This window comes from Gekko japonicus, unplaced genomic scaffold (genome assembly GCF_001447785.1).
Source record: "Gekko japonicus isolate JY-2015 unplaced genomic scaffold, Gekko_japonicus_V1.1 scaffold2001, whole genome shotgun sequence".
Taxonomy (NCBI): Eukaryota; Metazoa; Chordata; class Lepidosauria; order Squamata; family Gekkonidae; genus Gekko; species Gekko japonicus.
The window spans coordinates 292,092-318,542 of NW_015167595.1; the positions used below are offsets into that span (position 1 = coordinate 292,092).

Consider the following 26,451-nt stretch of genomic DNA (forward strand, 5'->3'; position numbering starts at 1 on the left):
ATGGTCTAACCTAAGATGGTTTTTTGAGACCTATTCAAGGAAGCAAAGTAGGGCATCTGACACCCCTCGCCCCCAAAAAGCAGGGGTTATGATATGAGTGTTGGACTAGTATCTGGAAGATCCAGGTTTGAATCCACACTCATGCCATGGAAGCTCACTGGGTGACCTTGGGCCAGTCACACTCTCTCCACCTAACCTCCCTCACAGGGTTGTTTGTGAGGATGAAATGGAGGAGAGGAGAACTCTGGAAGCTGCTTTGGGTCCCCATTGGGGAGGAAGGCAAGGTCATAATTGAATTAAGTGAAAATGAATAAATGAAAGTCCTGCCTTCCTTTTCTGTCATGTAGCCTTCTTCGGGACGTTAGTCCAGCTCAAGATCTTTGAAAAGCACTATACGCTTGAATACAAATCTTTTATGATACCAAACAAAATGAGATATACAGTGAAACGAAGCGAGATTTGGGTCTACTGGATCCTAGTCCAACACTCTGGCAACAATGTGGGCCCCTTGCAGGAATAAAAGTACATGATTATACTAGCAGAAGTTCATAACTTCCTAGTTTGGCACGTGAGGTTCGTCAGCTTGTAATGGCCTCCTTCAATCCTGGGTGAGTGTTACGGCCTCCAGAGTTCTTCCTTGTGGATTATAATGTGTGCCAAAGGGGAACGCACTGCCTGGCTCTTACCTTCCCACTGAACTTTTTAGCCTGTAGCCAAGGGGTATGTCAGTGGAGGCCATCCTACGGAGTACCTAGCAGAATGCTATAATGGTGGTATCCCCAGTGCCCCTGAGACATGTGTTTTGTCAGAGCACCTGATGTCCAAAGGACTCAGTCCTGGGAAAACAGCATTTCCCCTGGGACTCTGAACAAGGATTCCACTGAGTATTGGGGATGTCTCCAAGTGATTCTTTCTTCTGCTGCTGCCAGGCCAAGTAAATGGAAGCGTGGTTGCAGGGCAGCAGTTGAAGGGAAGGGTTCAGACCATGTCACACTCCAGATGATCAGGTGCATGACGGAGTCTGATTTAGAATCAGCAGCACTATTTTTTTTCTGCCTGGACTTTTCTAAGTCCAGTTCTGAATTGTTGGATAAAGTTTCACATCTGAGAATCTGAAGAAGGATTTTCCCACTCTTCTTAGCACGTAAACTAATTTAAAGTTCACACTTGGTCCGTATGTGCATCTGACTTTTTCCCAGAGTTTGTTGTTCAGAAGATGTCTTCACATAAGCCCTAATTCTAACTTTCTCCCCCCCTGAATGGCAAAAGTAGATTAAAAAAAACCCCTGGCTGCTCTTGTTCCATAACTCCATTTTTTGTTTAAGTTTAGGAGTTTGAAGAGGCGTTTAAGGGTTTTTTAATGGAGGGAGGAGAAAAACAGGGGTGTGTATTGGACATCTGTATGCCAAGGGAAGGGAGGGGTGGCTTTCAGGGCTGTCAAGTGCCAAGTAATTGACAAAGAACCCTTTATCCTTTTCAGCATGGTTTGGTATTGGCACTGTGGGTGCCTTCTGCTTCATTCTCATCCAGCTAATACTGCTGGTAGATTTTGCACATTCCTGGAATGAATCCTGGGTTGAAAAAATGGAGGAGGGAAATGCCAGGTGCTGGTATGCTGGTAAGTGGGGTGTAGCCAGAAGTTGGCTAGAACCTGATTAATCTGCTGCTTCATATGAAACTGTTTTTATTGGCCAGCTTTATAAAACCCAAATAACACAATGTACAGAGTCACTTTATTCAGAACACTGGGACTAAACAGAATAGGTTAAATCCTGCTGCTGAAGTGCTGCAGTTAGGAAGGCTGCTCTCATTTGAATCCTGCTTTTGTTACCTAAATAGGCAGTCTCCAGTTAAGTTGGGGGAATTAGCAAAAGGAGACAGAGCGAGAGGCAGGTAACTGGGATTCTCTAACCTATGTATACCAGGATTTTTCCCTTTAGAGGACTCTCAAATAAACCAGGCAGATGGTCAACTGGAAAGGTTTTTGTTAAAAACACGGGGTGGAAAGGGATTTTAGGGAAGGACAATAATTACTGATCTTGGTCCACGGAAACAGCAGAACCACCAACGTTTTGGGAAGCTAGAGAGAAGAGTCCACAGAAAAGTGGGGGTGTGAGGAGGGATCCAAGGCACGCACACACTGCTAGGTGAGCAGGGTGGTCCAGTTATAGGGCAAAACGTACCCTAAGGCAGGAATGATGCATTTGCCAGGAAACAGTGACAAAATGGCATTGTATGAAAGGTAGGAAAGCCTTGATGGCTCCACGGGTAGGGATCCAAGGCACGCACACACACTGCTGGGTGAGCAGGGTGGTCCAGTTATAGGACAAAACGTACCCTAAGACAGGAATGATGCATTTGCCAGGAAGCAGTGACAAAATGGCATTGTATGAAAGGTAGGAAAGCCTTGATGGCGCCACGGGAAAGGCAATGGGTAAGGTGAATAGATTTAAGCGTTAATTGCCGCTTAATCAAGGGGTAATGGGTATGGGGAAGTAAGACTGGGGCGATGATGGGATTATGCTGGGTGAATCAGTAGGTCCTGGGCGACCCATTGTTCTAAAGTCATGTATCTTTCCAGGGCAAGGAGGTGGTAGTAACCAGCCACTCTGGCGTTTTAAAATTGTTTCCCCAGGCTAATGCCTGGCATCCATCTTGGCCCGTTTTGGCCCAAGCAGTGCCCTCCACTAAGATATTGGGGTGATGTATAGAGGGGTGTTTCTGCCTCTATAAATTGCCCCTCAGTGAGAGGAGAAGGTCTGACCACTAACGCTTTTCCAACTATTTCCCTGTGCTTGAGTATATCGTAGAGTTTGTTTGACTTTAGGCATCTGCTTTGGTTATGAGGACAGTGCTTAAGATGCTTTTTATGACTGAAAAGTACTTTGAAGACTTGCAGTGCTATCCTAATAAGAGTTATACACATCTAAGTCTGTTGGAGTGAATGGGCTTAGCAGGGTGTAACTCTGCTTGAGATGGCACTGTTGATGTTCCAGAGTTCTGGAGTCAGCCATTTGAGGACATGCTTCGGAGATCTTCTTTATGATTTCACCTGGGGCTTGTTTATTACCATATAAAGTGAGACAGCAATGCTCAGTTTTGCATAAAGGAGAGGGGCTAACATGAAATTAGCCAGACCCTCTGGGAGATATACTGACATTTAACCTGTCTGCTTTCTGTCAGTTCATATTTTCATTTTGTAATTTGGGTATCTTTCTCTCCAGCTCTGCTGTCGTGTACAACCTTAAACTACATTCTGTCTCTCGTTGCTGTCGTCCTCTTCTATGTCTTCTACACAAGGTCTGATGCCTGCCCTGAAAACAAGTTTTTCATCAGCTTTAATATGATCCTGTGCATTGCGGTCTCCATCATCTCAATCCTTCCCAAGGTCCAGGTAGGTTGCATTTGGCATAGGGGTCCTCTTCAAGTGCGCTTTTTAAAATTTGTATGGTGCTGCATTTTTAACTATTTTAGATAGTGGTGCTTTTAGGAGAATGTGTTGTGAAAATATGTTGGAATAAATATGGTGGAGCAATCTGCATCCTGATTTGGGTTTAGCAGCCAAAAGACACACACCAAGTAAAACGTTTTAAGAATATAAAACAACAACAAAAAATTCAGCCACATCAACTATACAGGCTTTACAAAAGTGACTCAGAGAGAGTCATAAATTGTGGGTATCAGAAGTGGCTGAATATTTTAACAGTTCACAAGACATTTTTCTCTGGCAACAATATGTGTAGAACAGTGAAGAAAAACATGCAGTAACACATCAATCATTGACAAGGAGCAATCACAAAAATGTTGTCCTGAAGGAATCCCAGTAAAGCACCCCTTCATCTGTGCGGCAGGTAGTGCATTACAGCATGCAGGCATATATGATCATCTTAATTTAGGTATCATCAGCATGCAAAGATAGGATGGACATTCAAATTCAGCTAAATATTTGATTCCTAGATTGAGCGGAGAGCATTTCTGGCTGGCACCTTGAAGTAACAGGTTCCAGTCTTGTTTAAAAAGCTTCTTCGTAATTAACACTCCTTCCAAAGAGGTCGAAGACCTCAAAGGAGCCAGAGCCACTTGTGCAGTTTTGAAATCTACAGTTTTGTTGGTGGAGCAATCATGTAATCTTAATAGAGCTGCTTGTTTGTGTTTTGTTTAAAGCAGTTGTGTTGTACTGGGAGGGTCTGTGGCTCAGTGGCAGAGCATCTGCTTTGCACACAGAAGGTCCCAGGTTCTATTCCCAGCATCTTGTGTTTAAAAAGATCGGGTAGCTCGTGGTAGGAATACCCCTGGAGAGCCACTGCGTCACAGCAGACAGTAGTGACCTTGATAGACCAAAGGTCTGACTGTATATAATGTAGCTTCATGTGTATGCTGCTTTTCCTCTCCAAGGGGTTTGCAGAAACGTACCAAAATACAGTAAGTTGTATTATTTATTTGAACACATCCTCATCTACTGGGGTCTCTTCACACAAGGCCCCAGGCTACAGTCTACATGGAGTGATCCCCAAGGGGTTTGCAGAAACGTACCGAAATACAGTTTAAGTTGTATTATTTATTTGAACACGTCCTCATCTACTGGGGTCTCTTAACACAGGCCCCAGGCTACAGTCTACATGGAGTGAGAGAGGAGTGCCCGGTCATGCCCGAACCTCTAAGTACTGGTAGACAGAGGGAAAATAAACTAGCAGAGATCCTGCTTAGCTACTTTTAGCCAGCTGTCACAGTCTTCCCTGCTTCCTCCCCTGCTGATCATGCAGTCTGTTACTGCTACAAATAGCTGAAGTCTAGTACATCCTTTTTTTAACAAATCTGGTACGGATGGCTGCCTTGAGATGCAGCCATTGCCTTGTCAAGGGGTGGGGTGTAGCTGGCTATATAGCACTTCCGAATAGGTGGGAGGGTGGTGAATGTCAAATCTGCTGATTCCTGCTCCCGTGGTCAGTCTTTTCACCAGTCTTTTCGAGGCTGAACAACATTGTTTATAATATTAGTATGAAGTTAGTATCTGTAGGCTAGGAGGCCTGGATGACGGCTGTTTCGAGTCTTCCTTGTGCCACATGTTTGATGCTGCATTTAATGTCCAACCTTTTAAGAGGCTTGTAGCAAAACTCTGAAGAGTCAGGACTTTAGAATAAATTGACTAGCAAGTCTGTTGGACCAAAGGTGTGATTCAGTATAAGACAGCTTTGTTTGGGTGTGTCGATGTGCATGCCATAGTTCAGGTACCACTGATAACTCACTAGGGAGTGCTTCTGTCTGATGAGCAACCTTGTGTGTTTCAACAGGAACACCAGGCTCGTTCGGGCCTCCTCCAGTCCTCCATCATTACACTCTACACCATGTACCTCACTTGGTCTGCCATGACTAATGAGCCTGGTAAGTGCTGAGATGCGCCGCTTATTGTGGCTGCTTCAGAATGACGGTGGCCGTGGAAGGAGCTGCTAAAGAAGGAAGAAATGGTTGAAACCTCTGTACAAATTTGGGAGGATTTGGGGAATTGGAGCAGTGTGAGCTTTAACACCAACACGGAATGATATGGGGCAAGGAAGAGTAGTACAAGGGGAAATATAGATCAGTTACACTTAGTGTTGCCAGCTCTGGGTGGGGAAATACCTGGAGATTTTAGGGGTGGAGCCTGAGGAGGGGGGTTGGGGGGAGGGCCCTCAATTGGGGCGTAATGCCATGGAGTCCACTTTCCCCAGCAGCCATTTTCTTCAGGTGAACTGATCTCTGTCGCTTGGAGGTCAGTTGTAATCCCGGGAGATCTCCAGCCACCACCTGGAGGTTGGCAACTCTAGTTGCACTCTCCATCTACTTCATATATGGTGGGTTTCCTAAGAATATGTACATTCGTTGGGTGAAATTTCAACTAACGTCAGACGTACCTCTTCGTAGATGGTTTCCAGTAGAAACACACACATCTTCAGGGTGGCACCAGTTATAGGCAACATACATTTCTGACAGTGGCTGTTCCCAAAGCCTGATTTTAAGAATTCTGAGAGACATTTTTGGTTTTGTACTTCATTTCTGGGATTATCTTTCAGATCGCAGCTGTAACCCAAGTCTTTTGAACATCATCAGCCAAATAGCCACCCCTACCACAGGCCCAGCAAATGCCACTGCTGTTCTTCCTTCTCCAACTCCTGCACCACAAAAATCCTTGCAGTGGTGGGATGCACAAAGCATCGTGGGACTTATTATCTTTGTGCTGTGTCTCTTGTACTCCAGGTGAGATCTGAGAAGTAAGCTTGCTAAAACTGCAAGTAAACAAAGCCTATTTGTAGCATCAATGTGTGTTTGTGGGAGTCTGGCAAGCACACGGAAGTTTTTCTAGCTTCAAAAATGGCATCTTGTATTGAACAGAGAGATGCCATCTCCCTTCTTCAGTTTCTCTTAATTTAAGAGAACAGAGGGCTGCTTTTTTGCAATTCAAGATTCAAGGAATGTTGGTGAAATATCTCGCAAACTGTACAAAAAATAGTGACTTGCATGTATTTTTAATTCCCCCCCCCCCCCCAGTGCAGTTGACTATTAAATGCTAGTTTTACAGACACAGCTGTTTTCTGGATGGTGGGATAATCCATTATTGATATTCTACAATCTCCATTAGTTGACAGCAATGGAGTTGCATCATGTACCTTTAAACCATTCTCTGGTATATATATAGGGGGGGGGGATATATTGGGGGGGGGGTTAGACCTCAAGGAGTTCTTGAATGCTTCCAAGAAGGCCAAACAAACTGGGGTGTGATTAGAACAGAGAGTCCAGGGGCACCTTTAAGATCAACAAAGTTTTATTCAAGGTATGAGCTTGAAAGCTCATACCTTGAATAAAACTTCATTATTCTTAAAGGTCCCTGTGGACTCAAACTTTGTTCTACTGCTTCAGGCCAACACGGCTACCCACCTGGATCTGTGGGTCTGTGATTAGCTGCCACTTTGTGATTCACAGACTCAAATGTTGAATCTTTCTTTCTTTCTTGGATGGTTTGGCAGTATTCGATCTTCTAGCAACAGCCAGGTGAACAAGCTGACCCTCTCTGCAAGTGACAGTGTCATCCTGGATGACGCTGCAGGCACCGATGGTGATGTGGAAGACGGAGAAATTCGGCGTGTCACCGACAATGAGAAGGATGGTGTCCAGTACAGCTATGCCTTCTTCCACTTCATGCTGTTTCTTGCCTCCTTGTATATCATGATGACTCTTACCAATTGGTATAGGTAGGTGTATCAGTGGGGATTTTAATTGGCGGTCCTTGTATTTTCACTGTTCTTTTGTACAGTGGTTTCATAAGCTTGAGGAAAGTGTCTGTAAAGTTGCACTTGAGATAAGGTCTTCCTTCCATGCCTCCAGTTGTGTCAAACCATTTCACACGTTCTGCGTGATGTTTGCTACAGTCCAGCAGTAAAAAACCTTGCTGGGGAGCTGGAGAAGGGTGGCTAAGCTGGAGAGAAAGGAAGGCTTGGCCACTGAGTTTATAGCTGAGCCGATGACTCGAGTCAGGACCCTGTAGCTAGCAGTTCCGGTTTCCCTGTGTTGCCTCAACCTGCAAATCAGAATTGCCATCCTTCTCCCATAAAGCAGGAAATGCTGGAGTACAAAGTTTTTTCTGTTCAAGAGTTTGAAATGCGGGGGACTATTGGAAGTGACAACAGTAGAGCTAATCCGTGGCAAAGCAGTTCTGACAGCCCTCAGCACAGTAACTCCCCTTAAGGTGCTGCGCTGCAGCCCTGCAATTTCTTCTGCCAGCTTGGTCTGTCACTTGTGTGTTTGCAGTGAGCTCCCATGTCTCTCACAGCTGTCTTTCCTCCAAACCATTTTAATATATCTAACTTGAATATTTTTTACGCATTCCCTTTAAACCGGTTAGTTCCCTGCCTGTTCACAGGCATGTATTTTTTCTTTCTTTCTTGGCATGGGAGGGAGGAGATTTTTGTTACTCTGGGCCTTATTTGTAGCTTTTTTAATATACTTTTTATTGCTTTTATACTGCAACCCACAAACTATAAAGGGAGGGGAGATAGGGGGAGGACTAAACTAAAATACAGAGTTATGCAAGGATCATACAGTACGAATTATACAGAAATTATATCTAAGGCTTGGAGTTTCCCCTACATTTAAGCTTTTAAAAATAAGGATTAAGGCTATTATTACAAAGACAAACTAGTACAAGTATATTTAGCCTGAGTGCGTACATCTTAGCTCTTTGAATGTTAATAAAATCAAACTTTCAGTATTATGCTATTTGTCGTATTTCCCACCCCCCCTCAGATTTCTTTTTATCGGAGTTTTTTATCATAGTTGAATCTGATTTGCAATAATTTGGGAACTACCGCTCCCTTATCAGAATCTGACTCTTCTGAAAAGCTGCCTGAAGAACTGTCACTGCTTCCCGATCTATGTTCGATGTTTTCTTCTGTTATGCTGTTGTCCTCTGCTTTCCCATTCTTCGCTGTTGTTTGGTGCTGTTCCATAAAGGCTTTTGTAACAGAGTCAATCTTTTGCTTCTTTTCTTCGTAGTTGAAGATAAGTCCTTCTGGGGTTATCCATCTGTAGGGGGTGGAATTTTTCTGTAGAAAAGATGTTAGGTCTTTATATTTTCTCCTCTTCTTTCTTACCTCAAATGGAATGTCTTTTAAACCTCTCGTTACTTCGTCTTCGATTTTTAGAGTTATCCCATTAGTCGCTTTCAAGATTGAATCTCTTTGTTGACCTTTTGGAGAACTTGACAAATACTTCACCAGGCAGTTTATTTTTCTTGATATGGTCTGGATATGTTCGATAGACCATATCCATGTCACTTTGTAGGAGTTCCGTTTTAAGATCTGCCAATGGAGCCAAACTTTGCTTAAAATTTCTTTCAAGTTCTCGCCTTTTTGCTCTGGGATACCCTGAAATCTCAGGACATACGATGATTTCTCCATTTGTAACTGTAGCAGCTGTTGTTTATCAGAGGTCAGCTTTTTTCCCACCACCTCTAGTCTCTGATTTATCGCTTTTGTCTTAGCATCAATTTTTTTCAGCTCTTTAACTATTTCCTCTGTTTTTGTAGTAGTTTCTTTCAGTTGCTTTTGGAGAGCATCAAAGTTGTTGTTGAGATTAGTCATCTGGTCCAGCAGAGGGTGCAATGCTGTAGCTAACATATTGGGGAAGTCAGTGGTTACGTCCGGTCTAACAGTCGTCATTGCTGAGGTGGCATTTCTTGGAGAAGGTCTTTTCCTATCCTCCATTTTGTCAGCCCACTGCGTCATTGTTTACAGAGTGAAAAGTTCTTTTAAGTCTCTGAAAGTCTGTTGAGTCAAATTATTCCTGCTATTCCGCAGGCCTTTTGGCTAAGATCAAGTTTAGTATCTGTTATCAGGTTTTTCTTTCTTTCTTGGCATGGGAGGGAGGGGATTTTTGTTATTCTGGGCCTTATTCATAGCTGACCCGTATGGCTGAGCTGTGCCTGAACTCGTTAAGAATGTTGGGGGCTATGGAAGTTCCCCCGACCCCTTCTGAGACCAGGTAAAAGAATGCATTTTGGTGGTTCTTAATAAACAGCTCCTGAGCCTCTTAAATAGCAGTGCAAGGAAAAGACTTTTTAAGGATATTGTTTTGGCTTGCATAGTGAGGTTGTATTAGGGAAATAGTCTGTAAACAGTAGTTTGGCTCCCATGGAGGATTTCCAACCGTGGAATGGGATTCTTCCCCGAAATGTTGCTCCTGGAAGGGAGGTGACCCCACCCAGGAAGAACTCCCCCTCCTTGCTCATGCAATTCAGGCCAGTAACGTGGCCTATCACTGCTTTTCTGGTCAACTCTGTAGTACAGAGAACCAGAGCTAGGAATTCTGTTTCTTTCTAACCTTATTGAAGCTTTCAGCATGGCTTAATTTAACCTGTTGTATTCATTTTCACAGCCCTGATGCCGACTTCAAAACTATGACAAGCAAGTGGCCAGCCGTCTGGGTGAAGATCTCCTCAAGCTGGGTCTGTCTTGCCCTTTATTCCTGGACCTTACTAGCTCCTCTTGTCCTTACCAATCGGGACTTCAATTGAAAGACAGGATGGAAACGAAGCTCCTCTCTGCTGAAAGCCAAATGTTCTGTATTGCTTCTTGGAGTTACAGCTAAAGCTCTCTCTCCAGCAACATACAGTGGGTAGAAAGCTGCTGCTTTGCCTAATGCTTGATGCAAGATCTATGTCTATTTTGCTGTGTTTAAATTCCAAGCTAGCTAGCTTTACTATTAATCTACTACAGCTGTGCTGTGAAAGTTTTGGAAAAATGCCTGTTGTGTAACCCTACACACAATGTTGGAAGGTTTTTAATGGAACAGAAAGTAATATATTTTAAAATATTCCTCATGCTTCAGTGTATGGAAGTGAAAGCCATGCTGCAAACTCTGTACATTCCACTTCAGGAAAACCTGTCGTTAACAGAATAGCATGCTAACATAGTGTAGTCGGTTAACTTGTTAAAAATAGCAACTATTTAGTTTATCAGTGTAAGGAACAAAGGTATAGAAATCAAGTGTTTTCCAGTAAATTTAAACTTGCATGCTATCCTAAAATAAGCTTTAACCGAGTCACATTAAAATGAAGATTTGCTCCAGTGCTGTTTTGTAATAAGAACAATTATTATAAAATGCCAGTGTATTGTTGTCAATTTTGGCACAATATTTGCACTATAAAACTGTTTGATTAAAATTAGCTGTTCAGTGTCCTTTTTTTTCTAGCTGTCTTCCAGTGGGTGTTTGAACAGGTCAAAGAGGACTGACTCAGGCTGGAAGTTCTATAGAAAACTTCTGCATGGAGGGAAGGGATGAAGAGCCTGTGCTCATGATGTACTAATATACACTTGCCTGTTCATGCTTCGGAATGCCGTATTGATTAACTAGAGGATCAGGCCTGTTCTGCAGCCAGTCCTGTGGCATGCAAGTCACCACTCTAGGAAGCAAAACATGTGTGTGGAAAAGAAAACCTGAAAAAATAGGGACACACAGGTGACAAAAAAATGAGAACGTGGAAAAGCCCTAGGTCTCTGTGTCGTCATCAGCTGCCACTCAGGATAAGGCCAGATGACATCACATTCTAAAAGCACAAAGCATGTAGGTTGACTAGCCACACTGACAATATTTTTTACATTTAAAGTTTTCAGCAGTGCCTTCAGTTGCGCACTACCAGCTCTGGAATGAGAATTTAAGTGATGCGAATATTATTTTTAAATAACAAGAGGCTGTTTTAAAGTAGGATTGTTTTACTGCCCAGTCATGCATAGTGTTGCACTTTTACCAGTCATTTTATAAAATGCAATATAAAAATAAATTCTCAAAAGGTGTGTACTATAATCAAACACCCAAATTCTACATACAGCAAAAGGCAAAACAAATCTGAAACCCATTACTGAGTAAAATGCTAAAAGTTGTTGACTGACATAATAGTACGAACAAAGCAACTCGACCACCCTATGGAAAAACGTTTTATAAGGTGCCTGTTGTAGCCACAGTATAAATTCAAGTCCTTTAACTTGCAGAAACAAGTTACCTTACTTCCTTTGCTGGCAGTCTTAAAGGCAATATGGTAACTGTAGTATGACTCTTTAATACAACTGGCCTGCCTGGATTTGGAAAATTTAATACTGCTAAAGTACCTTGTAACCCAAAGTTCTACAGGGGGATAGCAGGTATTGCTTTCTTCTCCATCTAAAAAAACCCCCAGTGTCTTAAGCTTTAATTCTGTTATCGCTATAGTAACACCTCAGTAATAACAAGGTCGCTCTTAAATGCTGTAGGTTGCTGACTGTTCCTCTGGGGCAGCTACAACTGAACTGACGGGAGTCGTAGGAAATGCAACTGTGATGTCTGAAGAGCCATGGATGGAAGGTAGTTCAGAGTAGGCTCCAGTAATAAGGCAACACCTATAAAAATAACCAGATACAGGTAAATACAAGCTCTACAAGCCTATTTATTTCAAGTACCTGTGGGAGGGAGAGGTGCAGCACCTGTAAAGGGAAAAGTCTAGCCTCGCATAGATCTATAAAGATTGTTCTCAGTCACAAAAATAATCAATCCTTATGATGCGGAGGCTAGAAAAACTTCAAGAACTCCTGCAATCCTTCCTCAGATGGATAGTTTGCAGTATAAAAAACGGATGTTAAAACCCTGTCCTTGAGGAAGACTGTTAAAGGAAACGTGGGGCTTGCCATTTCTCCTCTGCACAAAGGAGTGCCACTGAAGCATGGTATGCCTTTATGGTAGCTGGGGCCTGATTTAAATGTGAATCAGAGAGCTGGAACAACTGGCCTGCACATACCTAGCATCTCATTTAAACTAGGCTGTTGCCTGTGTAATGTTATGAGGCCACAGACCTACTGCTGTGCCCACATTGCACATCAGATGCTCCCCTTAAAATGAGACACTGGGGGCATGAATGTAGCCATAAGGGAAAGTTCTAGCTTGCCAGCTTCATGTTTAAAGCAGGCCTCACACAGCTTCGAGTGAATAGGCAAGAAGTCCCCACCAACTTCTGTTTTCAGACATTAGCTTCTGGTCTAGGGAGACCGTTGTAGGGCAGCCCTTTAACTACTATAAAGGCATACTAGAGAGGCCATACTTATTTCTACTGTGCTAGATTAGTGGTAACACAAAAGTTACTCTCCTCCCACCAAGTTCTCAGTACTTGTTAGGCTCACTTACTGGGGACTCAAGTATCACAGTTGGTGCTACTTCAGGTAATCATACACGGATATTACTTCCATGGAAAAGACGTCCAGCCCCCTCTCATGCTAGTTAAACACAGCTTTTCCTGTGGGTCTGTCTATATAGCAAGCACCATTTCTGATGGTGTCCGTGCCTTCTTGCCACAGGGTAACAGCTGTGTTTGGAACCCCTATTTGAAAAGAGGGGGGAGCAGCTGGGAGCTATCCTGCAACCTCAAGAGAGTTCCAGTAAACATTAGAGAAGAGTTGTGTGTCTGGCTCTGACAGTTAAAACAATACTGTACATGGAAGTCAAGGGTTTTGTGGGGGGATGGGGAGGAGACGAGACTTGTTCGAGCAGTGCATCAGAGGCAAACTGCCTCCCTCTTGGTAGTATGGGACTTAAAAACAAAAAAGGCAAATACAATTTGGCACACGTACAATAGAATGGCCCCACTTCCGGAGGCCTTATTTCATATTTACAATAAGCACCAGTTTCTGGTCTGTAGTTGGCACTAAGTAAATGCTCTCCCCCCCAATCCCTTTCCCTCCCCAAGCATTTTAAAAGTGCTGTAAATATGAGGTGGTTTACATAATCTTGACCTGCTGCCCTGAGACTATATAGAATAGCAGCAGTGCATTCAGGAATCCAGTTCCTATTAAGATTTCAATCTGTACTTTTCCATATTATGTGAATCGCAGATCTACAACTCAATTCTGTGAGTCAGAAACTAGCTTCATGTGAGGGTCCGCACTTCAGCCACCCAAAAGGCTCCAAAACACTTCTGTACAACAACAGGACCTAGCCATGGGGGCAAGAGTAGAAGTCGCCTTCCTCAAGGAAGTCAGGGCGACTACAGCACTGAAGTCTAAGTGACAAACACCACAGATCGCACGAGAAAAAAGTTACATTTACAAACCTGGTAGTTGTGCTTATAGAATACCCTGTCTACATTTGGTTTTTACAAAGACTAGTTCAAAAATCCTATATCCCAAAAATAACTGAACAAGCATCTCCCCCCCCACACCTTTATACCTACAAGCTATTAAGCTTTCTGTATCAACGACAGGGCATTTACTGGCAACTGAACAACTGTGCAAAAACTTTTCTCCCTCCCAGTTGGTCCTGGTTGTTGCACAAATTCAAATATGGGCATAAAATAAACTTGCAAGAAAATGCCCAAAAGTTAGCAGGGTTAGCAAATGCCAGTGCATCTGCTTTATTATAACTATTGGCATTTACTTAACCCACTTCTGCAAGGTGCCATTCAAGTTTTTGCCCCAAGTGACAAAAAGCTATTCCATTTACACAGGGGAGCCACTGAATAGATGGGATGGTGACAAGCAGGATGAGAGTATGAACAGGGCAGACAAAAGGGGTCTCCTCGGACGTTCAGCTGCCATTCATCCTTACTTCACCCAACATCAACTGGCAGAGGCTGCTGGCTGCAATTCCATGGACTTTTGTTCATACATTAACATGTCCACAGTGGAAAATCCAGCACGGTGATGCTACTTTTACATAGCTGGAAGCCCCACCCCCAATCCATTTTGATGCAACTTCCCTTCAAGTAAGCTGCATTTAGGACCATGGTGTTAACAGGATTCTTCAATTTGCATTGATATATGAAATTCTTTAACAAAAAGGGTCACTAAACCACAGATTTCAAGGAGGTTCAAACGGTACCCCATCCTACCAGAGTTCCACAGAACTCTACCTTGCTCCATTCCCTCCCCCTTTTTAATTTGCTTTGGTTCCAACGTAAAGTGTCTCAACAAGGCTCTGGTTTTAGGAACAAGGTAGAGTTCATCTCTTTTGTGACTAGGAAGGGGACCGTCGGGAACAGTTCCCTGCCCATTCAGTAGCAGTAATAGAGCTGTGTTTTCAAGCTTCGCAAGGAGTCGTCACATTGCTTCTCGTCAACCTCTGCGCTCATTAATGGGGCATCGGGTGAAGGGTCATTGGAGGGAGCCAGCTGAGAGACATCATACAGGAAGTCACCCTCTGAGGCCAGCAGCAGGTCGTTCCAGGTGGAGATATCCAGGTTCCCCGCTGTGCCCCCATATTCTTCAGGGAGGATGCTGGGCGGCAGGTTCTGATGGAGAGAGCTCATGTCTGACCCATGGAGGAAAAACTGAGGAAGGAAACCCAGACACTTCAGTAGCACACGAATTCAAAAATTACATTGACAGCTCCTGTAACTACACTGGGGGCAGGTCTCAGTTTTAAAGAGGACAGACTGCAGTTCCCAAAGCCTGCCCATGAAACCAAAATGGTGGTGGTGACGTCAGCAGCCGGGCTGACATCCCTGAGACATTCACTAACAAGAAAGGTATTCCAAGGCTTGTGAGTCTCACATGCCTCCAAGGTAACTTGAAACCTTTGCCCAGTTTGAGCCATTCCGTTTAAATGGGCTTCAAGAACATGGCACTGCAAATGGGTTGCAAATGGGCTGGATCTCAAAAGGTGCCCTTCTGCAGGCAAAAGTGTCATCGACTCATGGAAGGACTGTTTCTACATGTTTTGGTGGAAGGCTGCATGATGCAAAGTGCTGCTGAATTCAAAGGGGGTGTCATGCTCTCATTTGCAAAATAAGTCTCCCAATCTCTCGTACAAGCCTAAGAATTGTCACAGAACAGTGCGGGCCTGTAGCCATGGGGAGCACTTGGGGGCAATGCCCCCCACAGATGAGCGCTGCCTCCCCCCTGGGGAAAATTTAAATGTAAGATATACCAGCACAATAAGAGGAGTAGAGGGAGCCAGGGAAGGACAGGTGGGGGAAAGGCAAAGGGCTTACCACCTCCCTACTCCCAGCATGCCACAGTGCTTGTTTAGCAGTCGTATCTTCACCCAACCTTTCAGGCCTGCTTTGGTTTTTTAGGCTCTTTGGCAGACAAGGTTCTGAAGGGTCAGGGAAAGAAAGTCTCAAAAAGAATTTGGGACCAATAAGAATTACTGCCTTTGGAGGACATGGCTAGAGTTCAGCTTCAGGGGCGTGTGGCAGCTAAAACTGGCCCATGGGGCTAGAGCTGCAGTCCAACTATCCTGTCCTGCAATCAGCTTTTTAAAAAAGCCCATAGAGCCTATGTCCGGGGAAAAGAGGTATCAGAGACAGTATGATAAAAATCACCTCTTTGCTGAGGATGTTTAGAATGGAAACAAGTCCAAGAATAAGTCAAATCAGGCACACCATCCTCAGTTTGGGTTAAATACACATACAGTCTCCAAGCTTGTTGCTTATCCAAAAGACACTGCCACTTACCCGATTTGCTATTTTCTCTTTCAGAAAAGGTTTGATGATCGCAAAAATGCCCTTGAATATGCGAGGTTCGTTTATTATGTTGACAGCTTTTATTCTAATAGGAAAGCCATCCTAAAAGGGGAAAAATGCATGTAAGACTTATGAAGAATGGTCAGTTTATGGATAAGAATATTGGGAAAACTGATATGACAAAGCCATTACATCATAAGAACCCTAATTTTCTACTGATACACAAACTCACAGTTGAGCAGAAATGAAACAAAAAAAGTTCTTTGTTGCCAACAGCTATATTCACAAATACCAACAGATACTAACATAAAGCCTATCCTGTCCCAAGGTGGCAGCTCTCCTTTAATGAAGAGAAAGCAAAGGGCTACATTTAAAGCACACACATGCTGCATGAGGGGATGGGTGAGGAAGCACATAACGCCCCACAATAAACCAGGTTCAAACCCATCACAAAAGCGATGTCTGCACCAGCATTAGTGAAGCCAACCACAGCATAATACTCTAGCTTCAGGTTAAGAGACTCGTTTCTGTTTATTTTCTTTAGTTAAACATGTCGTGCTGGAAGCTCATTACCAAAACTGCTAGGTATTTCCCAGAAGAAAATCCTAATATCTACCATTATCTTTGCCCATGCAAACTGTAACAACAACTTTTTAAAAAAAGATAATGGAATAATCTTTATATTCAAACAGACAAAAAGAAAACCACAGAAGTCCAAACATAATAAATACTACAAATAATATTCCATGCTCTGAGTGTGGGATTCCTACTTTGACCGTATCAGTTGTATGTTTAACAGTAAGGACTAGAAACTTGTTTTTAAAAAGAGAACAAGAGGAGAGATCCTCCCACAGATTTATTTGCCAACTGATGCCATACTGTATGCCCCCTGATGCAATCTCATCCATATCTTTCTCTAGATATGTCTCATAGCACACAAATAACTCATTTTTGTGTAGGTAAAAATGTTACTTTGGGTTAACAGAAGAAGAAGATGAGATTGGATTTATACCCTGCCTTTCACTTGGAGTCTCAAAAGTGTCTTACAATCTCCTTCCCTTTCTCTCCCCACAACAGATACCCTATGAGGTAGGTGGGGCTGGGAGACCTTTGAGAGAATAGTGGCTTGCCCAAGGTCACCCAGCAGCTGCATGTGCAGGAGTAGGTAATCAAACCCAGTTCTCCCAGATTAGAGTCTGCACTCCTAACCACTACACCAAACTGGCTACCTGTACTTAATGACCAGCTTAACGTCAAAGACAATGACTATTAGAGAGCTAATTGCACACTGAGTCACTTTTGAAGCTTGGCCGTTTCCCACTTTTATTCTGTGCCTTTTATTCCAATGTGATAAGTATAGGCTTTGATCAAATTCTAAGAATATGTTTGGGGAAAGACCTTCATTAGTGGCTTGTTTCAGCCCAGCCCAGCCCAGCCCACTGCTCTCATACAGTAAGTTCAAAATGCAGCACATCAAGCACGCCCCATCCATACCATTCTTGTCTTGGATGCCCTTAGTCTAAATACTGGACAGCTCCTTCAAGCCTATTTGAAATAATCAGCCATTCACCAATTTATGAAGACTCTCTCACAGAACAATGCTCTACTTGTTTTCTACTGAAAAGGACTGGTTTTACATCACTTGATCTGTAGCACTTTAATTGACAGACATAGTTTCCACTGCACTCCCTCCATGCACGGCATTTTAGGCCTTACCTGAAGAATTCCAATCACTTTTTTGGCTATGAAGGGACCAAAATGGGAGGCCTTAGATAAACTGACTCCTTTGTAGTCTGCAAGGATCACAATTCCATTCACCTGAGTCTCTTCAGACTGAATGAGCTTTTCCAGAGTTAAGTAAATGGCACGAATGTTCTCAGTAATTGGGTAGTTGCTCGGTGTCCATCTGTCTACAGACATAAGACAAGGACGGTAAATTGCAAAGCTAATGAGAAAATCAACAACATGCTTCACTTGCCTTACAGTTATTAGGTTCTCTTTATAATTCTCAGCCCTTAACAATAGCTCTTGCTTAAGAAAAATGCCTGTTAATTCAGGGAAGGAACACTATCAATTTATACTGGAGGTTGTCATTTCGTGTGAAGACCAAGGTTTATAGCCATATACAGGTGTGGTGGTGGAAAGTACCATCACAGCTGACTTATAGCAACCCCATAGGGTTTTCAAGGCAAGAGACTTCAGAGCTGGTTTGCCATTCCCTGCCTCCATGTCACAACCAGGATATTCCTTAGAGGTCTCCCATCCAAATACTGGCCAGGGCCAATCCTGTTTAGCTTCCGAGATATGATGAGCTTGAACAAGCCTGCGTTATCCAGGTCAAGGCATATACAAGTGTACTGGTTTATTATTCTACTCAATCTTCTTTAAAAGGTATAAAATTGAATTCATGTGGACAAAGGAACTACTGATAAGTCAAATATAATGACTTGATTCTCCCCTCTCACTTCAGGCCCACACCTAAGCCTCTTTCCATAATGTTTTGGGGGGCAGGGTATCACCAACATCTCTGCTCAGGATACTGGGGATACAGCAGGCTACGGTGGATGGTGAAAGAGTGGAAAGATTGCTTCCTCAAGCACTGCTCACCCGGCATAGGATCATTAACTTCTACAATAGTTTTGACCACTGAAGTCATGTAGATACACCTTTGTAAGCAAGCCATGGGTAGAGAAAGAAAGAGGAGCCTGGGATGTGGGGCAACATGGACAATGATACTCTAAAGGAGAGGTGTCAAAATGAATGCATCCTTAATCTCTGCACTGACACCATATGGCATTAGCCTTGGGTCAGGGCTATGCGTGGGTGTGGACCAGAGAGGGCTTTGCCTCTAACCTTTAAATTGGAAAGAAGCCTGATTCTATTGGACCTCATTCCAGGTAAGCTTACTCACTAATTTATGTTTGCGCAAGAAGAAGAGAAGAGATTGAAATTATACCCCACCCTTCACTTGGAGTCTTAGAGCGGCTTACAAACTCCTTTCCCTTCCCCTCCCCACAACAGACACCCTGTGAGGTAGATGGGGCTGAGAGAGCACTTTCAAGGACAGCTCTTGTCAGAACTATGGCATGCCCAAGGTCATCCAGCAGCTGCAAGTGGAGGAGTGGGGAATCAAACTCGGTTCTCCCGGATTAGAGTCCGCACACTTAACCACTAGACCAAACTGCCTTTGCCTAATTTTTCAGAGCCAAACAAAAATCATACATTAACTACTTGGGGTGGAGGGGAGGCAATTTCAATCTGTTCTAAACTTGGACACTGTAAAGTGCCTGGACATGGATACAGGGCACATGGTATAGCAACACTGCTGAATTAAGCAGATTTGGATCTGGTCTGATCAGTGCTTGGATGCAAGACCTCCTGCAAACCCTGATTTATGCTGCTTTGAGAGCCATGATGGGATATAAAAAAGTAATGAGTCTTTTTTGTTTAAAGATGCGCTTTCTGTATAAATGCCAAATGGCCCCTTTCCTGCCCCGCTGTGGTCCATTTCACATCCCAGTCCTGAAAAAAGGTACCTCTGTATCTATGTAAGAACTTAAAAACAGCCCTGCTGGATCACACCAGTGGTCCACCTAGTCCAGCATCCTGTCTCACACAGTCCTCTAGATCACAATCCTAGCTCAATACATAATTTGCAACATTTACAATTACTTCAGTTTTACCCAGATAATATATACACTCAAGTGCTATGGCTTTGTGTGTGTGTGTGTGCGTGCACAATTTTTATAGCATGATATGGCAACGTGGGACAAGTATTATGAAGTATTTTCAGTACCCAATGCATTTCTGCAAACACTATATTAAAAAGTTAATAAAATGAGGGGCAAGGGGGAGAAGAGGAAAAAAACATTTTCAGAAAACATGGCAGTAAGAAACAGATTAAGGAACGGAATAATAAAAATAGGTGCTCCACCTGCTTAAGGAGAACAATAACATTGATACAAAAATGGTTCTGGAGCTGGCTCCCCTTAAAAATAAAAAATCAGTATTTCCCCAGATCATTGATGCTGTGATCCCAAATCATTGGGGTTTACTAGAACCACAGAAGTTTTAGTACCATACAGAGGGAAATGAAACAAAATGCATCAGCTTCAAGAGAGCAAGCTACAGGACAGAGGCAGACTTTGGTACAAGCAGACACATGTTCGAGACACAGGAATGACTGGCACTCTCCTAAATAATTAACCAGTGTCACAAAAAAATACCTGGGCGAATGCAGACCACATGACGTCCTTCAGAGTCTAAGTGAGGAAGCACAGTGACAAACCCAGATTCTAACACAAGCTTTATAGCAGACGGTCTCAGGTTAGTAAAGACTTCAGGCCAGCTGCGCCTACAGCAATGGTAGTTCACAAGAAGCTGAAGCGCTCGATCATAATCAAATTTCCTGGCTCTAAGGAACCGAAGCAAGAAAGCATCATCTAGACGTGTCCCAAGGTTAGGATAATCTTTGCACACCATGTCTCTGAGAGCCTGAACATCTCGAAGTCGCCACTCTGGCTTCTCCTGCAGTTCTTCACGTGCCTTGGCAATAAGCTCGGCAGACAGCGTGCACACATACTTTGGCTGCTCGGGCAGAACTTCAGCTGTGGGCAGAGATCCCTCAGAGGGACTTGTAATTGTGCCATCACCATTTCCGGACATTGGTTAGTGGGAAGTCTGAAAAGCAAGACAAAAAAATTATATATACACATATATAATGCTGCAAACAACCAACAATGCTAAGTATCTAGAACAGCTCTGAAATATAGAACGCCCACAGAGCCTTACACAGAAGTTTCACAAGTTCAACAAGCATACCACACATAATAAGTAATTCAATTTGGACATAACAACCTCTTTGAGGGAAGATTCTTTAGTCAGCAGTGAGTCAAAATGAAGTCATGTTCTATACACAAAAGCCACCAATTTACTCCAACATAATTACTTCACTTCTTATGACACACTGTTATTAGTCTCAAGTAATTTACAATGCACATGTAAGATTCCTTTCTGACTTAGGTAGATCCTCCCCTTCTCCCTCCTCCTCTCTCTCACACATACTTATACCTGCATTTTTTAATATAGGGACCACAGCTCAATGGCTGAGCACCCCCACTTTGCATGCAGTCCCCAGTTCAATGCTCAGCATCTTCACTTAAGAGATCTCTACCTGACAGCCTGGACAATAGCTGCCAGTCAGAGCAGACGGTGCCAACCTTAACAGAACAATGCCCTATTTCTGGTTAAAAGAGTCAGGTGATGTGAAACTCTGGAGAGCCACTGCCCATTACAAGACACAATAGTGACCAACACAGCAATGGCCTGATTTAGCATAAGGCAGCTGCATGCAGTGAATTTTAAATGTCAAGTGCACCGTAAGGATAAAAATACCTTAAACAACTGTACAGTGCAGGTATTCCAAAATGGATGCAGACACTTCCAAAAGAAGCAGAGTTCCTCAAAGGAAGTGAAGGCGGGAGGGGGGGACTTTTTGCCACATAGATCACCCATCTACCAAATAACTTAAAAGCCCCTTTGAAGTCCGCTTCACAGAAAAACAAGAATTATGAGCAGGAGAGAGAAGAAAGTGGGTGAGACCTGACCGGAGCATTTACCCAGTAGCTGTTTGTTTGTTAGAGTCACACAAGATGTACCAGCTTCGGCTTCTCCCAGGTATCGTCTGTATGCGCCGGAGAGATGCTGCCGCGCCGGAGATTCTGAAGGCAGCTCTACAAGACCGCCACCATTTCTCCAGCCGAGAGAGGTCCTGGACCGAAGTCCCAGTTGGGAGGAAGACGGAAGTCTTCGAGGGGAGCCGGGGGGGGGGGTCGAAACAGGGAAACCCGCTCGCCGTCTTCTTTTGCAAACGCGCCTACGAGGAAGAGAAAGCCGCTCCCTCTCTAGACTCACCGCTGTCAAAGCACACAGAGCCACTTCCAGGAAGGAAACCGGCCGTGATCCGGAAACACTCGAGTGAAATAAATCGCCCTTCAGTGTTCAGGGGATAGACATCGAACGCCTAGAGAGTCAGAGCGCGCGCGCGGGAGGCTTTTTTAAAAGGTCTGTAGCTAAATGAGAATGCGCAGGACATGTTTGTGTGAAAAATTGTGGCAAATTAATCTAGGATTCCGGTTCTCCACTGCAGTGCGTTGAATTCTCCATGTTTTGGGGTGGAGGAGGGTGTTTGTGTGAAAATTTGTGGCAAATTAATCTAGGGTTCTGGTTCTCCATTGCAGTGCGTTGAATTCTCCATGTTTTGGGGTGACAAATTGTCATTATTATGGCTAGATTCGAGGGAGTAGCCGACCGTGCTGGTCTGAAGCAACAGAACAAAGTTTGAATCCGGGCACCTTTAAGACCAACAAAGTTTAATTCGGGGTATAAGCTTTCTGAAGAAGTGTGTCTGCAAGCGAAAGTTTATATCCAGAAATAAACTTTGTTGATCTTAAAGGTGCCCCTGGACTGTGTTCTGCTATTATTATTGCTGCTGTTCATAAGGAGTGAAACTTTCATTGTTCCAACGTATTTCACACCCGTTATGATAGGAGTCTTTACAGCAGCCAAGTAAGGTAGGTGGGGAAGTCTGTAGTCAGGTGGCCACCTCCGACTTGGGGAATTTGGGGTTCGTGCTGGGGAAGGGAAGGGGCTCAGTGGGGATGTGATGCCATAGAGTCCACCCTGCAAACGTACATTTTCCTCCAGGCGATGTTCCTCGGTTATAATTCCAGGCTGGGAACCCTGTTAGGGCAGCCAACCTCCAGTTGGAGCCTGGAGGCCTCCTGGAATTACAGTTGATCTGCAGACTATATTTGTCCAGGAGAACGGCTTTAGAAGGGTGACTCGGTGGCATTACACCCCATTGAGGTCCGTCCTCACCCCAAACTCTACCCTTCCCAGGCCACACCCCCAAATCTCCAGGAACTTCCCATACCAGAGCTGGAATCTCTACGTAACTTAATATCTCCTTCTAATGTAGAAGGATCTAATGTCAAACTCCACTTAAAAAGACCAGGTAGGAGGTAGGACTGCCAACATCCTGGAGAAGAAAGATATCCTGTTCCCCTTAACAGATGCTTAATGGGATATCATTTTACAGGGGATGTTTATCTACAGCCACGCCACGAAAAGCTTCACCGGCCCAGTTCCACATGTAACGCCTCTATGAAAGGGACTGGACAGTGTCTTTTTCAGGTTGTGGCAGGTGATGTGAAAGACCTCTGCCTGAGAACCTGGAGAGCTGCTGCTTAGAATAAGGGCCAAAGTAGACATGACAGCGTTCTCAGGGCTGCCATAAAGACGTTGCTATCATTTTAATTTGGTTTTAAAATGCTGTGAGAGCCCAGCCCTGATCAGGCCTGCATCTTGGCCCTTGTTTCCCACCCCTGCCGCTTATCAAGTACCAAAAGAGCGGGGGGGGGCGCTTTTGGTACTGGATAAGGCTGGTGGGGGGAAGCCCCTAAGCCAGCTGTGCTTGCTGCATTAAAAAAACCACTTTAAAATGTTAACAGTGCCCTCATTGTGGCCACAAGAATGTCGTCACGTGTCATCTGAGCCTAAGACAACAGGCATAGTATTTTTAGTCCAGTTACATTGGTTATTAGATGTCATGTCTTTTTTAAAAAAATCCCTCTGTTGTAGAAGGGAAACTGAGGCTGTGTGGCCACACAGAATACCAAAACAGGAGTTCATTGGCACCTTGAAAATTAAGATCATGCCAGTAGAATTATTCTCCAGCTACGGACTAACATAGTTACCATATGAATTATCCAGAATAAGATTCTAAACTCAAATACAATCAGATGAAGGAAGAGGCTGCTATTCATTGCAATGTTTGGAAGTATTCATGCTCTCCAAGCAAATAAACACAGAAGCTGGACAAGGAGAAGAAAACTTACAATTTTTTAAACCTGTCATGCCAGGCTCCACCTGTTGAATTCCTACATGACATTTGGGCCCCGGAAATCACAGCTACTCAAATTCCATGTAGTTACCCCAGTCTAACCTTTTTAAAAAACCAAGACATTTAGCTCAAGATTTCACTGTTAAATCCCATTTTAATTTTTGTTTTCTTTTGTTCTATCTTAAACAAAGCAAATTGAACTCTAAACAAGTACCTCTAAACCTTTGTGCTGCCTTCTTTCTTCCAACTGTCCAACTACCTCTTTTCCTTTTGAAAAACAAATAAATCCAAAGTTCTATTCCAACAGCCAATGAGGGAGCAGGCTTCATCCCGTGAACAACACGTGCAGGTGTTCCATGGACTAAAACTGGGAGCCAGCAATAATGTTCTGGTCTAGTTGACTTGGAGCTGCGGTGGCTCAAGTGGTTAAGCCGCTGAACTGCAGGCTGTGGAAGGTCAGTAGTTCAGCAGTTCGAGACCTGAGTGTGCCGCATGACGGAGTAAGCTCCCATCTCTAGTTCCAGCTCCTGCCAACCTAGCAGTTTGAAAGCAAGAAATTGCAAGTAGATAAATAGGTACCACTTCGGTGGGAAGGTAACAGCGTTCCGTGCACCTTGGTGTTTAGTCATGCCGGCCACATGACCATGGAAAAGTCTTCGGACAGCGCTGGCTCTTCGGCTTTGAAACGGAGATGAGCACCGCAACCCTAGAGTCGGATTTGACTGGCTTTCGAGCAAGGGAACCTTTACCTTTACTAGTTGACTTACCTGCTAAGAGCTTGTTTCTAGGGTTGCCAGAAGCCAGTGGGGAAACTCTCACCTGCACTCCCCGTCCTCCTGCTAGTACTCAATGGAACAGGGGGAAAGGTGGGGGGGACATGACATCACTTCTGTTTCAGAACCTGTAAGTGATGCTGGAACGTTGCCTGATGCTCTAGGAATTTCCCTTATCTCAGTGGTTTTTACCACAGAGTTTTGGGGGAACCCTAGAGTGCCACACAATGCAGTGACATCTCACATCTGGTTATGCAGCTGGAAGTGGCACTGCAACATTGCGCAATGCCATTTCACCAGGTCTCCTCCCAGTGTCTGGCCAGTATCCAGCACTGGACTGGCAAACCTACTTGTTTCCCAGCAGGAATCATTGCCTGCAATGCTGAGAATATACATCCAGTGGACAAGCAGAGAGAAGGACCTTCCCCCTTGTCCAAAGTTTGCCTTCCCTCTTGTCCAAAATTTACTGGTATAAGGGCTGCAAGCAGTCAGGTGATCTGCTGGAAGGATCCCAAACATTTCCAAAACATGACAGCTACATTTTCCAGTTTCAGACTCATTTACTGACCACAGACAATTAATAGACAATTAATTAAATAGTAGTCTTTTATGTCTTTTTATAATTGTTGTTTTACTTACATTATAAGCCACCTTGAGTTCCGCAAGGTAGAAAAGCAGCTGATCGATGTTTTAAATAATGTTTTCCTACCTGGAGTCAAACACTAATATTTCTGGAGGCATCCAGGTAGTATGAGCAAATTCTGTTTCTGGTCTAGTTGCAATGGTCAAATAATTTGTTTTGTTTGTTTGTTTGTGATAATAGCTTTAAAAATAATGCTACTAGGCAACCTCTTAGAAAAAGGCTAACCTTAAAGTATGCAGTTGCAGTTCAAGCTTTTGGTCAGCAGAGGGAGCCAAATGAGCCAGGATCTAAAATGCCTGGCCTCACACACCACCAGGCAGCATTCTGCATTAGCTGCAACTTCTAAAGTGTTGTCAAGGGCGGCTCCATGTAAATACGATGGAGCCCTATGAATGGGGTTTGTCCACATTAGTGATTGTAAAAATAAAATACAGAGTACAAAAAAGTGACTTGAGTAGGGGTATTAACTTCACTGTGGGATCTGGAATTCTCCCAGAATGACAACATCTCTCCAGACTATGGAGACCAGTTCCCCTGGAGGAAATGTGTATTCTGTGGAATACAGTAGAGCCTAAAGGAAACAGAAGACCTAGACTGATATCACATCCCTGCTGAGTTACCTCCAAATCCCCAGGAATTTCCCATGTCAGGGTATGCAACCCTACATTTTGGGTACAGGAAGACAGCCTTATTGGCTTAGATCTAACCCATCCCTTGAATAAGCAATCAGCACTTCTGCCAACACAAAGCAGAAGGCAGTTTCCACTAGTTGCCCCCTCCTCTGTACAGCTTCCTCTAACCCTAACATATTTTCACATCTATGTGTCTCTTCTGTTTGGTGTAGTGGTTAAGTGTGCGGACTCTAATCTGGGAGAGCCGGGTTTGATTCCCCCACTCCTCCACTTGCACCTGCTGATGTGACCTTGGGTCAGTCACAAGCTCTGGCACAGCTGTTCTTGAAAAAGAGCAGTTTCTGTCAAGAGTTCTCTCAGCCCCACCCACCTCACAGGGTGTCTGTTGTGGGGAGGGGAAGGGAAAGGAGTCTGTAAGCCGCTCTGAGACTCCAAGTGAAGGGCGGGGTATAAGTCCAATCTCTTCTCTTCTTCTACTTCTGTGACACAAGAACAGTAAGGGGGGGGGCATTTTGAAAGATTTCCTCCAGCTTCCCATGGAAAGG

General features: G+C 43.9%; 2 protein-coding genes across 2 annotated transcripts in view; one reads left to right on the top strand and one right to left on the bottom strand.

Moving 5' to 3' along the window:
• The window catches only part of SERINC3 (serine incorporator 3), a 24,097-nt gene extending 13,463 nt beyond the window's left edge, over nucleotides 1–10,634 (top strand). Inside the window, exons 5-10 of the mRNA XM_015413974.1 lie at nucleotides 1,481–1,618; nucleotides 3,225–3,394; nucleotides 5,292–5,382; nucleotides 6,051–6,234; nucleotides 7,002–7,226; nucleotides 9,907–10,634. Of these exons, the coding sequence (XP_015269460.1) occupies nucleotides 1,481–1,618; nucleotides 3,225–3,394; nucleotides 5,292–5,382; nucleotides 6,051–6,234; nucleotides 7,002–7,226; nucleotides 9,907–10,045 (947 nt within the window). The 3' untranslated portion in view covers nucleotides 10,046–10,634. The remainder of the gene's footprint in view (nucleotides 1–1,480; nucleotides 1,619–3,224; nucleotides 3,395–5,291; nucleotides 5,383–6,050; nucleotides 6,235–7,001; nucleotides 7,227–9,906) is intronic.
• Nucleotides 10,635–13,707: 3,073 nt separating this feature from the next.
• TTPAL (tocopherol (alpha) transfer protein-like) lies at nucleotides 13,708–21,771 on the bottom strand. Its single transcript, XM_015413976.1, has 5 exons — nucleotides 21,574–21,771; nucleotides 20,182–20,635; nucleotides 17,672–17,865; nucleotides 15,947–16,057; nucleotides 13,708–14,818 (listed from the first exon to the last, which is right to left on the bottom strand). Exons 2-5 carry the CDS (start codon nucleotides 20,618–20,620, stop codon nucleotides 14,543–14,545), a joined length of 1,020 nt encoding a protein of 339 aa, XP_015269462.1. The 5' UTR covers nucleotides 20,621–20,635; nucleotides 21,574–21,771; the 3' UTR covers nucleotides 13,708–14,542.
• Nucleotides 21,772–26,451: the final 4,680 nt, after the last annotated feature.